The sequence below is a fragment of the Apis mellifera genome, linkage group LG1, assembly GCF_003254395.2.
Source record: "Apis mellifera strain DH4 linkage group LG1, Amel_HAv3.1, whole genome shotgun sequence".
In the NCBI taxonomy this organism is placed as follows: Eukaryota; Metazoa; Arthropoda; class Insecta; order Hymenoptera; family Apidae; genus Apis; species Apis mellifera.
The window spans coordinates 14,329,290-14,346,419 of NC_037638.1; the positions used below are offsets into that span (position 1 = coordinate 14,329,290).

At 21.5% G+C, this 17,130-nt stretch overlaps 3 protein-coding genes across 5 annotated transcripts; all 3 read left to right on the plus strand.

The window, feature by feature from the left end:
* The first annotated feature begins 15 nt into the window (after positions 1 to 15).
* LOC726368 (zinc finger protein 883) lies at positions 16 to 2,666 on the plus strand. Its single transcript, XM_016917876.1, has 4 exons — positions 16 to 318; positions 601 to 678; positions 757 to 900; positions 976 to 2,666. Exons 2-4 carry the CDS (start codon positions 616 to 618, stop codon positions 2,494 to 2,496), a joined length of 1,728 nt encoding a protein of 575 aa, XP_016773365.1. The 5' UTR covers positions 16 to 318; positions 601 to 615; the 3' UTR covers positions 2,497 to 2,666.
* Positions 2,667 to 3,400: 734 nt separating this feature from the next.
* LOC409579 (Fanconi anemia group M protein) lies at positions 3,401 to 8,792 on the plus strand. The gene is made up of 13 exons (XM_026444148.1): positions 3,401 to 3,800; positions 3,889 to 4,056; positions 4,140 to 4,312; positions 4,455 to 4,544; positions 4,637 to 4,861; positions 4,990 to 5,143; positions 5,233 to 5,354; positions 5,435 to 5,554; positions 5,631 to 5,796; positions 5,869 to 6,023; positions 6,105 to 6,345; positions 6,423 to 8,374; positions 8,446 to 8,792. Exons 1-13 carry the CDS (start codon positions 3,632 to 3,634, stop codon positions 8,692 to 8,694), a joined length of 3,984 nt encoding a protein of 1,327 aa, XP_026299933.1. The 5' UTR covers positions 3,401 to 3,631; the 3' UTR covers positions 8,695 to 8,792.
* Positions 8,793 to 10,548: 1,756 nt separating this feature from the next.
* Positions 10,549 to 16,163, plus strand: LOC726320 (serine protease inhibitor 27A). Of its 3 annotated transcripts, none has more exons than XM_026445073.1 (8): positions 10,549 to 10,714; positions 11,789 to 11,991; positions 12,084 to 12,266; positions 12,391 to 12,604; positions 14,076 to 14,293; positions 14,347 to 14,529; positions 14,613 to 14,763; positions 14,871 to 14,935. In XM_026445073.1, exons 1-8 carry the CDS (start codon positions 10,690 to 10,692, stop codon positions 14,918 to 14,920), a joined length of 1,227 nt encoding a protein of 408 aa, XP_026300858.1. In that variant the 5' UTR covers positions 10,549 to 10,689; the 3' UTR covers positions 14,921 to 14,935. The 3 variants fall into 3 exon arrangements, with proteins under 3 accessions (XP_026300858.1, XP_001122067.3, XP_016773435.2); XM_001122067.5 differs by lacking the exon at positions 14,871 to 14,935 and adding an exon at positions 15,986 to 16,163 and having other exon boundaries at positions 10,551 to 10,714; XM_016917946.2 differs by lacking the exons at positions 10,549 to 10,714; positions 14,871 to 14,935 and adding exons at positions 11,086 to 11,104; positions 15,986 to 16,163.
* Positions 16,164 to 17,130: the final 967 nt, after the last annotated feature.

The window sequence follows — 17,130 nt, forward strand, 5'->3', positions numbered from 1 at the left end:
TTCCGTATAGATAGTAACACAATATGGTCAAGCACGAATTTACCTATATATATCATATGTATATATGTACATATATACATATAACCGTGTAATAGAGACATAGTATTTATGTAACGTATGTTTGCATGTGTGTGGAACGCGCAGTTTCATGATATAAAAGTAAATTAATCGATTCAATAAATTTTATCAAAATAATATTAGAATATGTGTATAATCTTAAAGAATAAAAGAAATTTCGAATGTTAATAATAAAAAGAATAAGAATTGGTAGATTTTGATTTATATGCTGTTTCGTAGGTGAAATGTGTAATTTTCGTTGTAAGTATAGAAACAAAAAAATCATCGTTTTCAATTTAATCATAATAATTAATAAAACAATTAAATTATCATATAATATATAATTTTTATGAATAAAATGATTCTATACGTTAAAATTATCGAATTGACCAAATTGTACGTCGTACTTTTAGGTTAAATGATTCTATACAGTACAATATAATTGGCTATATTCAATCTTATAAAACATGATTTTTTTGCTTTTTGTATTGTAATTAGATTGTTTATATATAACATAAATAAATTAATTAATTTCACTTCTAGAATAAATCATAGCAAATGGAAGATTTTAAAGTGAAAGATGAACCAATGGATGCGTTAAACATAGACAGTCAGGTTATGGTAAACGTTTTCTATGAAACAGCAGCACCATACAATACAATGCTTCCACAAGGACTCTAACTTAAACCTTACTTTAAGGACGAAAACATTGTAAGCGTTGTACTTAAGGAAGAACCCGGCGATAGATTTGATCCAGACTACATGGAGGACATCTGTTCTGGGACATTCGAGAAGGTATTTTTACCTATCGAAAATAATGAAGTTGACTTCTCTAATGAAATGGTAAATTTTATATAAAATTATTAACAATTAAGCTTTGTTTATAAAAAAATCAATTGATTAACAAAACAATTTTAGGTAAAACTCGAATTAGATGGGGAATCCAGTAGTCATCAAAATTGGACAGCACAAATTGCAAATACAAATTTGTGTGATAAAGAAGATGGTGCTATGCAAAGGTGCTTAACAAATGCAAATTTTGCTCAAGTACATGATGTAGAAAAACATTCTGGATTTTGTCCAAATGGACAGCAACCAAAATTTTATAAAATACAATGTTCAATTTGCAAAAAATGGTTTTTAAACAATGATTCTATGGTTACTCACCTGAGAATGCACTGTAGTGGAAATCAGTGTGAAGTTTGTCAACAAAATTTTCAGGATAATTCCAGTTTACATGCTCATATGCTGACTCATGTTGGGATGAGTCCATTGGAATGCAACATCTGTCAAAAACGATTTGCTTACAAATGGTGTTTGCGTAGTCATATGCAAATGCATGTATTAGAAAAACCATATGATAATGATGCATTGCAACACGCATTTATAAAAAGACCTGATTCTGAGCATGACCAATCTATGAGTACAGAAGAAAGAGTATTTGAATGTGATGTTTGTCATGCGACATTTAAAGAAAAATCTAGTCTGAATCGGCATGTGGTTACTCATACAGAGGAAAGACCATATAAATGCGATGTATGTTTTGCAGCATTTAGGGAAAAAGCAAAATTGAATATGCATATGGTATTACATGGAAACAAACAATTTAAGTGTACAATGTGTCATAGATCATTTACACAAAAAACAGCATTGAATAACCATATGTTAGCACATAGTGGTGAGAAACCACATGCATGTAATATTTGTGAAAAAACATATAAACGAAAATCAGAATTAATAAGACATACTATGGTTCATACTGGTGAAAGGCCATATGAATGTAAAGAATGTCTAATGACTTTTCGAGAAAAAGCAAAATTAAATTCTCATATGCTTGTGCACACAGGTGAAAAACCACATGAGTGTCATATATGTCATAAGGCATGTGCCCGCAAATCTGATCTTAATAGTCATATGCTATTACATACAGGGGGCCAATATGATTGCAAAGTTTGCGATAAAATATTTACTCGTAAGTCGGATTTGAATCGACATACTTTGATACATACAGGCGAAAAACCATTTGCTTGTGAATTATGCGACATGGCCTTCAGAGAAAAAACTAGATTAAATTCTCATATGCTTATACATACTGGCGATAAACGACATGCCTGTCACATTTGTCAAAAAACATTCAAAGAGAAGTCTTCATTGCGAAAACATATGTTAAGTCATACTGGTGATAGACCATATGAATGCTATGTATGCCATAAAGCATTTACTCAAAAAACAACATTAAATAGTCATATATTAGTACATGCAGGAGAACGACCGTACGAATGTAGTGCATGTCAAAAAATATTTAAAGATAAAGCAACATTGAAAAAACATTTGTCTGTGCATATAAATGAAAAAACTCATGAATGTTTAATTTGTTTAAAAAAATTTGCCCATAAAGCTGCGTTAAATAGTCATTTATCCACAAATCATACATCCTAAATAGGGTGATCTAGTCTATTATGTTTCAGCTTTTAGTTTTTTTTATTAAGCATTGTTCGTCTATAGCTGCGTAAAGATGATTACACACATCCGTTTTATATGCTCATTGGCCCAAACAATCATATTCTTTCCTGTATATCTTTATGTATAATAAATTAATTTGTAATTAATTTTTTATGGTTTCTTTTTTTAATATTTCTATACACATATTTAATAAAATGCATGTACTTTTTATTAAGTCATTAGATATCTGGACATTTATTATATATTAATAACAAATGTTTTTTTACGATTACTATTATTAATATAATAATAATTATAGTAAAAGCATTTTATTATATCATTTTAATATTTTTTCATGTTAAATGTTCATTTAATAACGCCTGAATAATCCATAGTCAATTAGATCATTTTATTATTTGTATTTTACATTCATTTTATTATATGTATTTTAATAAAAATATAATAATTGACATTCTTTTATACCGCTTCGATCGTAATCTAAAGGATTTTGATGAACAAATTTATATATATTACTATTTATATAGTATAAACAATAAAATGTTTATTTATTTTATTTTATTATGAAATATATATCTATAATGTTTTGCTTATGTGTATATACAAATAAAAAATATTGAGTCAAAAATATTATAATGTTAAATGGATAATAATTTTGATTCAATATCATTTATAATATTCAGATAGATAATGTTCTTAATTTAAAGGATTTTATATGCGTATATAAATCGAAGATTATTATTTTTAATGATAAAATGTTATTTTATGTTTTATTAAACATGATTCTGCATATTTTATTCATACTGTTAAAAAAAATTCCCTAGCATGATAATATAATTTTTTTTTATATTACTACAATGTAGTTTTCCTATTTTACTATAAGAAAGTCAATAACAATACAACTCCAAATATATACATGTTTATACATTATATACTTATAAATATTATATATTAATTATTATATATTAATTTTTCTCTTTATTACAATATAATTGTTTTTTAATTATAAACAACAATAATTATTTCATATAAAAAAAATTATTTTTTGTAAAATTATAAATGGTGAAATAAATAAAACTTTTATAACTTGAAATCAATTAAAAAAACTTTTCAAATGGAATTGTCACAAAATCCTCAGATTTCTTTTGATGAAAAAACAAAAGGATTTGATTTATCAGCTGGCAAAACATGGATTTATCCAGAAAATTATCCTGTCAGAGATTATCAGTTCAATATTGTTCAAGCATGTTTATACAAAAACACATTAGTTTGTTTACCTACTGGTAAATGAAACTATATTTTTTAATATTATATTTAAACAAAACAAAAAATTACAAAAATTTGCAATAATTTATTTTTTATTCTTATTAGGATTAGGAAAAACATTTATTGCTGCAGTTGTAATGTATAATTTTTGGAGATGGTATCCATGGGGGAAAATTATATTTTTAGCACCTACCAAACCATTAGTTACTCAACAAATTTTTGCATGTCACAATACTATGGGCATACCTAGTGCCGAAACTATTGAACTCACAGGTAAAAAAATAATTTATGAGGTTTAGAATATTATTATATTTAAATATTTATATTTACTTTATTGTAAAAATACTACATTATAGGAGCAATTAATCTCAAGAAACGAGAAGTAGCTTGGTCAAAAAAAAGAATAATATTTGCTACTCCTCAAGTTTTTCATAATGATTTAAATAAAAATATTGTACCTAGTGATTTAATAAAATGTATAGTTATAGATGAAGCTCATAAAGCTTTAGGTAAACACTCTTACTGTGAGGTAACTATTCCATATAAAAATTATTTATATGTAAAAATAATAAAATTACTCATGTAGAAATGATCAATGATCATGTAGAAAAAAAAGTAATATAATTTATATTATTTATTATTGAATAATAATATATTTTGTTTATTCTTAGTGTATTCGCATATTAAATGGAAAAAATCAAAATTTCAGAGTGTTAGCTCTTTCTGCTACACCAGGCAATAAAATTGATAATGTTCATGAGGTATATTTTGCTATCAAATACATTCAAAAATAATGAATAATTTTTTAAATAGTAATTATAATTTATTGAAATAATTTAAATATATTTTATAGGTATTACAAAATTTATTAATTGCTCACGTAGAATTAAGAGATGAAACTTCTTTGGATATTGTACCTTATATTAATAAAAAAAAAGTTGAGATAATTTTAGTACCACTTAATAATAAATTGACAGAATACAAAGAGAAGTATATTTTTATTATGGATCGTCATGTTAAAATTTTACTTCAGAATAATATTCTTCGTGGACAAACTGCAAATATTTCAAAAGGAAGAGTAAGTTATTAAATATTTTAGTAAAATATTTTATAATTAATAGATTTTAGTATTAAGTTAAATTTAATACTTTAGTTTTAAATTTCATTTATAATTATAATAAAAAAATGAAACAAAAAATAATTTAGGTTTTCCATTTATTGAAAGAATTCCAAAAGAAAACAAATAAAACAGGAAACTATGGACAAATTATAAAAACATTAAACATTTTAATGACAATGTATCATGCTTATGAACTTATGATTAGAGATGGACTTAGAGCATTTTATAAATTTTATCAAAGTATATATAATTGTTATTTTTTTATAATTTTTATTTTTTTTATAAATTATAAAATTTAGATTCAAATAATTTTTATATTATCCTAATAGATCATTCTGATAAATTTTGGATGAATGAGGAATCACAATTACAAATATTACTTGAAGATGTTAAAACATATCTTGGTCCATTTCCTGATACAAAAGTTTTATGTGAAGAAACTATAATGGAAGTTTGTATAAACTTATATTTCTATTATAAATTACATAAAATTTTTTATTGTTTCAATTCTAATATAAAATTTTATTTCAGATACCACAAAATCTCATATTTGGACATACGAAATTTGATAAATTGAAAGAATTACTTATATGTCATTTTAAAAATAATGAAAAAAATGAAAATAATACAAGAGCTATAGTTTTTGTTGAGGTTTATAATTTTTAATCTTATTATAATGTAACCAAATTTTAATTTTATATACAATATAATTTTTTTTTTTGTACAGTATCGAGATATTGTAAGCGAAATTTATATTCTATTATTACAATGCCAACCATTAATAAGACCCCAAATGTTTGTTGGTCAAGCCGGACAAAAACAAAAGCAACAAATAAAAGCATTAGAGAATTTTAAAAATAATTATGTTAATGTTCTTATATCTACAAGTATAGGTATGTATATACAACATTAATAAAAAGTAACATACTTAATGAAAATATACATTTGCAAAATTTTTCTAATAGGAGAAGAAGGATTGGACGTTGGAGAAGTAGATTTAATAATATGTTTCGATGTATCTCAACATTCACCGACGCGGCTAGTACAAAGAATGGGAAGAACAGGACGAAAACGCGATGGACATATAATTATTCTTGTTACAGATGGAAAAGAACATGAAGTAATTTAAAATTTAATATTTTATGATATTAAAATAATTTAAAGTGTTCTATATTATTTTGATTATATTTTAACATTACAGATGTTAAAGTCTACAATAGCTAGAAGAGATTCATTAAATTATAAAGTATTAAATACGAATAATATTTTCTCTTCGCTTTATCAAAACAATCCACGTATGATTCCCGATATCTTAATTCCAGAATGTTTAAAAATGCATATTAGCATACAACCAAAGACTCCTGTTATAAAATATAAAAACAGAAAAAGAGAGGCAAATAATAAAGAAAAGAAACTTCAAAAAAATTATTATAAAAAAAATGGTAATATATAAACATATAATTTTTTTATATATTTTCTTTCTTTTTTTATAACAAAATAAATTGTATATATGTTTTAGAATCTAATTTAATATCGAAAAAAGACGGAACTAAATTTTTAATGATGAAATACTTGAAAGTTGAAGAAAACAAAGAATCTTCTAAATATAATTGTGGAACTCTTAATTTCGAGACAATTCAAAATATTAATAATCATAACACTACAAAATTATCAGATGTGAAAATTCTTTTTTGCGACAATCATGCAGTTGATTTCCTTACAATATGTGCTTTGAAAATTTCTGCAAAAGAAGAAAATATAAAAAACGAATGTAAAATTAATAAATCTTATGTACCTAAATCTTCTTTTATTAAAAATTTTATGGATTTTACAGTACCTGATATTAAAGTTCTTGATTGTTTAATTACACTGAATGATATTCCTTATAATTATAACAAAAATAAATCAAATAATGATAATGATAATGATAATGAAAATGAGAATTGGAATAATTCACAAAATAATGAATATGTAGTTAAAAATAAAATAACATTAACAGAAACCGTTGATAAGTATCAACAAAAATCATTTTCCAAGTTTGAAGATTTACTTGATGATAGTAATAAATCAAATGAAACTGATTTATCGGATAATGAGGAAAAAAAACTAGAGAATTCTACTTGTCCTTCTTCAAATGATTCCAAGCAATGTATAACAAATAATCTGTTAGAATCATTCAGAGCAGAAAATACAAATAACATATTACAAAAATCAATGTCTGACAAATTTGAAGATATATTGAATGAAATATCTGATGATTCTGAAACTAATCATACTAATCATGAAAATTTTGAACAAAGTTGGATAACAAATATTAAAAACAATGAACAAATAAATGAACAAATAAGAAATTCTTCTAATATTACAGAATTAGATAATAATTTTAAATTAAAAAATAATTTGCAAAAAGAAATTAAAATAAATAATTTTTCTTCAATTTCAATGGATCAATATAAACATAATTCTGAATATTCTGAAGATTTAACTAAAACTATTAATATGCCAAAATTTGTTGAATTTCAAGATGAATATACTTTTAATGAAAAACAAACAATTGATGAAATAGCTCGATTAAATTCAAATTCAATTCTTTCAAAAATCAGCGAATCAGAAGACGATATATTCCAAGACAAAAGTTTTTTGTTACAAATCGATAATCAATCAAATTTTGATGAAGAAATAAATAATTCGATTAATTATAAAGATGAAAAGAATTTTAATAACATAACAAATTTAAATAGCCAAAAAAACATAATTAACACAAAATTAGAAATAGAAGAATATGATTGGGATGATGATTTTAAAGTTTCAATTGATACTGTACAAAATCATATAAAATTCAATACATTTGAAGAAAAACAAAATAATGAGAAATTAAAAATTGAAAATAATATAGAAAGATGTGATCTAAATAATAAAGAATGGATTTCAATCGAAAAATCGAAAAATATTTCAAAACAAAGCGCTTCTTCTATGACTATAGCAAATAAATTAGCAAATGTAAGAAAAAGGAATTCGAATTATAATTGCTTTAATAATGATTCTATGAATAAAGATAATTCCAAAAATGTTTATCTTTCAACTGTAAAAGAAAAGAAATGTAATTCTTTCATTGATAAATCAAAAAATAAGAAGAAATATCTAAGTCAGAAAAAAGAAACAGAATATTCTCGAAAACATAATCGTAATCGAAAATTGAGAAAAACAAAAAATGAATTTATATTAGAGGAAGCAGAAGTTTCTTCAAATAATGAGACGACAAATGAAAGTGATGATGAAACCGATGATGATCTCAAAGACTTTCTCAGTTATACACAAAATGTACAAGATACATCTGATATATATGTTCATTATTTACAGAGTACTAAAAGTCCAGTGAATAGACAAAATTTTCTTTTTAAACAACAAACACTTAATTCTAATATAGATATATATTCACAACCTATAACTCAAAACGAATCCTATATAAATGTAAGTGAAATGATTGTATTAATGTCAAACGTTTGAATTTTAATATTTTTGTTTTTTATAATGAATTTCAGGATTCGTTTTGCGTAACGGGAGACGAAACTGATGATAAAGAAATTACTCGAGACAAAGAATTGTCAGAATTAGAAAAAGCGGAAAAAAAACTTAAAAGGCAAAAACGAAAACGCAGCGATAAAGAATTAAGTCGTTATAGGAGAATTAATAAGAGAAGAAATATAATAAATTATTTCAGCAGTAGTGAAGATGAGACTGAAAATTTGCGCAAACAAATAAAAGACGAATCGTTATTAAAACGATCATGAAAGAAATAGATCAAGTCAATTTTAAAAATCATCATTTATATAATTCATAATAATAATAAATTGAGCATTTTCTTTTTTTTATTTTTCAATTCAATATAATATATAAAATGTATTGAGTTTCTATATATTTAGATTAAAAAGATTCGATTTTTTTTGTATTATAATTTTTCTAATCAAATAAATATTTGTATATTACATTAATTATTATTGCAATTTTGTACAGTAAAAGAAATTGCAGTAAAGATAATAACTCAAAATGTGAATAATTTCATCACTATAGATAAACTTTTATTTTTAAAAAAAAATTTTCATCTAGTGTTGATCAAGAATCTTGTTAATTAAAAATAACGAAAAAAAGTCTTTCTGATAAATAAAAATTTTTTTCTATGCAATTTGTTTTTGTTTCAGATTTCGTCAGATCTTTAAAATATATAAAGCTAAGATATATACAAATATTTTGATCAATTATTTAAATTGAAGTATTAAAAAGAAAACAATCGTGTCTATTTTAAACGATATATTATTATAAAGATATATTTGAATTGTAATAGTTTGATATTTATAAGTAAAAGAAAAGGATTAAAAACTATATATTATATTTTAATTTATTTTTCTAAGATCTATCAAATAGATCTAGATCTATTTAATAATTTATTTCATAATTAATTAATTCATTCATTAATTATAAAATAAATTATCAAAATTATTACAGATAATTATATCAAAAAAAGAAAAAATTATCAATAAATAGAATTATTAATGTGAAAAATCAAATAATTCATGTTTATAATATCTCAAATTGATTAACAACAGTTTTTTATTCACTGTTATTTCAAAAAATCAAAGAATCACTAATGAATATTTTTATTTAATTTATTTAAAGTATAATAATAAAATTATAATAATCATTATTTAAATAGGATATGAAAATTATTTTTATCAAAACACTATCATAAAATATAAATTCTTTTTCAATTATTAAAATTGTAATAAATTTGCTACTATTATACTATTATTATTTATTTATATACTATTTTCTAATGAAATTTTAATATAATACACAATTCAAATTAGAGTTCATTTTACAATTTTTTTCTTATAATTTTTTTAAATAATATTTTTATAATTATAATTTATGTTTGTATCAATTTATATGATTAATTTCCTTAATTTTGATCTTGTGTGAAGAGGCAGATAAGAAGCTATTTTTATGTTATTATTTTGATCGAAAAAAATTAATTTTTTATTTAAATCTTCTTTTGCAAATTAAAAAATAAAATTAATTCGAATTTATATAACTATGAACATGATTATTTTTAATTTTGAAAGCTTTTGATAAGTATGCAGCACAGAATAGAAAATACAAAAACAATACAAGAAAAAATCAAGAAACCAATTAAAAATTTAAACATATTAATAATCCATATCTTAAAAGATCATAATCATCAGTCTTATAAATTTATTTCACTCAAATTATTAATTAAAAAAAAAATAAATTATTTAAAAATTGAAATAAAATAAAAAAATAAAATAATAAATAAATAATATTTTTAGTGTATTTTGTTTCAATTGATTTCTATTAAATTGATATAATAATAATATAAATATTGTTATAATTCATAATCCAATTTTATTATTATGCAAATTTACGCAAAATTTATTTGCAAGCTTTTTTTTTTCTGAATAATTCGAATTTTAATTAATAAGCAAAAAATGTTTCAATTAGCAAAAAAAAAGAAAGAAAAAAATATATTATGATTTTATATAATTTTGTTAAAACTTCTGATTAAATAATAGAGTAATTACATATATATAGATAAATGATTAAATATGTTGACTGATCGGTTTTTTATTAAATGAATTTATTTATCTACTGAATACTGGATCAATCAACACGTAATAGAAGAGCTATTCATGTACTTGTCTTAATTCACTGTTTTTTTCTATATATCCATTTAAATTTTATACATACACATACATATATATATATAAATCATGAAATACATCGTTGAAATATTAGGTAAGAAAAATTTATTTAATAATAAAAGTATTAATTGTGCAATTTTAGTATTAATTTAGTATTAATTTAGCAATATTTTTCCAATTTTGACTATTTTGCTTTAATTTTTTTTTTAAATATTATTTTATCATTAGATCAAAAAATTAAAATGAGTTCGAAAAATGTTTTTTGTCATTTTTTTTTTTAAAAATGCCAAAGTGAACTTATCGATGTTGCTTCATGAATTTTTATGACTTTAATATATTACAAAATATATGATAAAAGAAATAAATATTTTGATCAATTTTTTCTTGTACATATAATAAGCAAACGATTTTAATTTTCAAAATATTCGTTAAAAACTTTTGATACTATTATATTAAATTCTTGTATGGCTGAGATAACATATGTGTCAGTATAACTATTATTTATCAACTGTTTATATAAATACATTAAGGCAGCCAGTAACCAATCTGACTATAGCAGATAAATTACTTACATTATATTTAACATCTCTCTATAGTGAATTTACAAAAATAAAATATAAAATAATTATTCAATAAAAATATAATGATTGAAATTATATAGTAATATTAATTTGATTAATATTTATCATTATAACTTTGATTATTGTATTTTTGATTGTTTAAGGATTATATATAAAATTGTATTTTATTCTTTATATTTTATTTTTATAAGTTCGTTTATATATATATTTGAATAAATATATAATGTTATAATATTATAATATTATAATATTAGTTTACAATATTGATTATTGCCACCATATGTTTATATGAACTATTGATAAATGATGATCAATGTAATAATACCAACATTTTTAAAAAAAAAATTGAAATGAAATAGCTAAAATTGAAAAAAACTGCTAATTATGTAATTATTAAAAGCAATTTTGTAAGCATATAAATTTTTCTGTATAAAAAATATAGAACAACAAGAAAATACACTTTTCATTCTAATATTTTTTACGATTATTCAAGATAAAATTTTCTTTTTCTTGATTCGATCATGAATAAATGATTATATTTCTGAGTTGTGATTATTATTATTTATGACTATATTATTTAATTTCAGGTTATCTAATAGTTACATATATAATAATTCTTACATTAAAACAATGTAAATCGGAGATAATGAATAATAAATCGCAATCTATTTTCGATACAAATGTGACTAGGAATATTAATCATGAAATTATTAACCATAATAAAACCAATAATGATTTTGTACCTTATCAAGGAGAACGTTTCGATATTTTTGATTGGACATTTTTCAAAGTAATGTATATGAAGTTTTAATTATACCAATTTTATAATATAAATACTATATATATATATATATTTTTATTCTGGCATTCTATTTGCATTAGAGTATAAGCAAGAAATATTCTAAAAACGTTATTATTTCGCCGATATCTTTAAAAATTGCATTAGTATTACTATACGAAGGAGCTCAAGGTGAAACTGCATATGAACTTGCTAATATATTGCAATTACCCGCTACTCGAAATGCTACACGAAAAAAGTTTTCTAATATTTTGCAATCACTTCAGGTAAATTTCTTATAATTTTGATTGTATATAATCATGATAAAAATCAAAGCTAAGAAACATGAAAAAATAAATACAAAAATAAATGTTTTTTCTATCAAATCTGATATTCCATGTATCTTCTCAGACTAATTTTACAGCATACACTTTGAATATCGGTACGCGAATTTATATTGATTCGAATATTTTGGTTAGACAACAATATGAAGCCAATGTAAAATTCTTTTATAACACCGATGTGATCATTGCGAATTTATCTAATGCACAGCCATTAGTTAAGGCGATTAATAACTGGGTCAATAATATTACTAATGCTAATATTGATCGAATAATAGAAGATGGTAAGAATTAAACTATAATAATATAACTATAATGACAAAAGTATTTATATACTTTTTAAAATTATAATTTTTTAAAATTTTTTTAAAATTGAATCAAACGATTTACATTTTTTTGAAATGTTAGAAGGATCAATTTGCTAATCTTTACACAGATAATATATAAAAAAAAATGTTATATATATAATAGATTAAAATTTTGAAAAAAAAAAAAAAAAAAATAAAAATCGATTTTTGAATCTATAACGAAGATTTAAAACGTCTAAATTTCAATAAGTTATACGTACAAAATTCATTAAAATTTCATCAAAATCGATTAATATTGCAATAAATAATCGAAAAATAATCGAAAAAGTTCAAATTTGCAATTTTTTTTGTATAATTTTTTTATAATATATACAATAATAAATACAATTGTATATAATTCTGTAATATATTTAATACTTGTAACTTTTTATTCGTCAATAGATTTCTGTAAAAGTTTATATATGTATATAATTTAAATTTATAAAAGGCATGTTTTAAATTTCATTGTAGGCTTAGATAAAAAATTAAAAATTATGACTTTTATTTTTTTATCACGATTCCAAGTAATAATTATTTTAAAAAATGTACATTATTTAGTATTATTTTATTTAATTATATAACTAATTTTTCTAACATATCAAAAAAATTCAAATCGTTTGATCCAATTTTAAGAAAGTTAAGTAATTTGAAAAATATTAATATTTTGAACTTTCTATATTTATGAATTGTCTATGAATCTTTTTTCTATGCATATAATTATCATTCAATTTTAATTTCCAAGATATTTACAAAAAAAATATTAATAATTATTTAAATATAAACTATTCGCTATCATTACATAAAATTCTTTTGTACATATATGTATATATATAAAACTCCATAAATCTACGACTATCTATTGTTTATCTATTTTTTTTATAAATACATTGACATTCAAAATACATGAGTATCGATACATCAGTCAAAAAATTATGTCAAAATAGTAAGTTTAAAATGTTTTAAATCCAAATTTGAACATTCTTTCAGATCCGCGGAATACTTATTCGGTATTTGATTTAAGATTTTTTTAATTTATTTCATTATAATCTATGAGAAAGTACTTTTAAAGTTTTAACTTTTCATTTGTTCTAGATCTTATTTGATCTTATTATCATGTAATTATATTAACATAAATCGTATACAGCTATGAACATATAGAACATATGAATATATAGAAACTCTATGTAACAATCTTTTTTCATATATTTCGAAAACTCAAGCTAGTGATAGTTATATGCATAAAAAGAAATTGTTCAAAATTTTGTTTTTTATAACATATCATTGAAATTTAACGAAGAAATTTTTTCTACATAATTATTCAAACATTATTCCGTTTTAAAAAATGCTCGAATATTGCACTATATTATATAAACTATATGTAATCAAATAAATTTTTTCTTTTTTTCAGATAATAGTGTGAAAAATTCTTTGATGTTGATTGTGAATACTCTTTTTTTCAAAGGATTGTGGCGTGGCAAATATTTTTCTCCAGAAAATACAAGAAATGGCAAATTTTATTTAATTGATAATCGAACTGTAGACACATCTATTATGCATGCTTATGGACGATTTTACTATGTCGAATCTTCTGATTTGGACGCCAAAATTTTAAGAATTCCATATGATGTATATAATCTATTATTCTCTTTTTTTCTTTTTTTTATTTTATCTTATTTTAGGGACAGTTCGCTATATATTTGTTATTACCACGCATAATAAATGGAATTGATGAACTCATTGATAAAATTAATCCTTTTGTATTAACACGATACATGTGGCTGATGCAAGATTTATCTGTGGACGTCTTAATTCCTAAATTTAAATTTGACTTTTCTAGCCACTTAGAATCCATTCTACGTGAAGTACTTATCATTCATTTTTTTATCACTTTATTTCTATTAATTTGCGTTTAGTCTCTTATTTTTTATATATTATTTTTTATTAGCTTGGTATTTGCGATATTTTTGATGATACTGCAACATTAACTGGTATAGCTCAAACCAAACGAACTTCAAAACGTCTTAAGGTTTCGAATATTTTACAAAAAGCTGGAATCGAAATAAACGAAAATGGAACTACAGCTTATGTGGCTACTGGTAAATTTTTTCTTCTTATTATCCTATCTATATTTAGAATTGTTTTTCAAGATTATATAAAAAGAGACATATCTTACTGATTTCAATGATTTTTAAATATGTTATAGAAATCGAAATTTTAAACAATATTTCTCTTACATATAACTATTTCTCATAGTTTTCGAGATATTTGAAAAAAAATATTGCTACTATTTCATAAAATTTCATTTATACATATGCATCCATGACAGTATATGCGAAGTATGCGATTGCTTCTTTTCTGCTATTAATATAAACAATAATTTTTTTTGGCAAATATTAAAATTATAACATGATTATATAAAAGAAAAAATTGTTTTAACATATTAAAATATCACAATAATTATCGATATTTAATTATAAATATTATCGCTGTTCAATTTTAGTTTTCGAGATATTTGTAAAAAAGATTGCTATTACATAGAATTCCTCTTATATTAATATATCTACTGCTACATAAATATATGATCGCTATTTCTTCTCTATATAAATCTTTATATAAAATAAATACATGATGACAATTAAGATGTATAAGATGTATAATGAATGAATTAAAAATCTAATTTCTCATGAATTGAACTGTGAAATTAAAAATATCTCAAATCCAATATCGAATATTAGATTTCTTTAGATTCGCAAAACATAAAAATAAAATATAAAATAATCCTTAGATGATCGAAATTATGATGAATCTCAATATCATTTTTAATAGCATTTTAATTTTAATTGTCCAAAGAAATTATTTTATATTATTATTTTTGCATTTCATGGATTCAAAATAATGTCCAAGCTTGGCATTAGATTTAAGATATTTTAAATATATTATAAAGAAGTTTTTTGACCAGTCTTTGATCATTATATATTTTGAATTGTTGCTACGATGTTATAAAAACAATATATAAAACAATATTATTTATAGAAATAATAATGACAGATTTATACATACAAAGATACATATAAAAAAAATTCTATATAATAATACTCTTTTTTTGCAAATATTTTGAAAACTAAATTTGAGCGATGATGAAATGCGAAGAAAAAAATGATTTAAAATTTGATTGTTGATTTGTACAATATTTCATCGAAATCAGAGAAGTAGCAGATATAATCAAATCATCAAAAAATATGTATCACTTTCTATATAATTATTTTTTTTTATTTATTTATAAATATACGGAACATATATAATCTTTAATATTTTTAGAAATTGAAATTGGAAATAAAAACCAGGATGAAACATTTCATGCTAATCATCCATTTTTATTTTATATTGAAGATGAATCCATTGGAACAATTATTTATATTGGCAAAATTATGAATCCTCTAGACACAATGGATAATGTAAAAATAAAATAAAAATAAATTATTAGTAAGAATCAATATTTACTATCTAAATTTAAAATTAAGAATCAAAAACAAGTTAACCTCTTTTATTTGTAAATAATGAGATATAAAAATAATTTTCAACCAAAATGCTAATTTAATATAAGTATCAAATATCGTGATTTAATTATTATTATTGTATGCAAATTAATTTTTTTCCATATTTTGACCAAAATTTTAAATATTATTATTTAAAGTATATTTTTAAAATATTGCGTAAATAGTTTTGTACTAAAAGTACTTGATAAAATATATTTTTTTTTTTTACATTTAATGTATTGTTATTATGCATTTAATTGGTATTTAATTGCTGTATGCCATATTGAAATTTCTTTTCTAGACATACTTAATAAAAATTATACCTAACTTTTTCTTATATTATTATATTTTAAATCTCATAATATTATTATATTTTTTTTTATAATTTATAATAATGACAATGAACTTTTATCTTTCATAATAAACAAAATAAGAGTTATAATAGTATTAATATAAAATATTAATATTAATATAATTAATATAATTAATATTAATATTTTTAAATTTAATCTTTCAAACAAACTTCAAATTTAGATACCAAAAATTGAAATATTTTTAATATATATTTTTCATAGATAAGATAAAAATGCAAATTAACATTGACATAAACTAAAACATAAATTATATATTTATTGTACATAATTCTTTTTTCTATAATGTAAAATGTAAAAACTATTTGCATTTTTCATTATCATTGTCAAAATTGTTTTAATGCTCATATGTGATGATTTAAATTTAGATAAATTAGATTTTCATTTTTATATTCTTTGTTCAAAATTGTAAGCTAGAAAGAATTGCTTACAGCAATTTTAATAGTATGATATTGAAAGAATACATTATAAAAAAATATACACACCATAATAAATAATAACTTTGATTATACAAGATTTTTAATCCAAATAATGCAGAAATTAAAGATAAATAAAA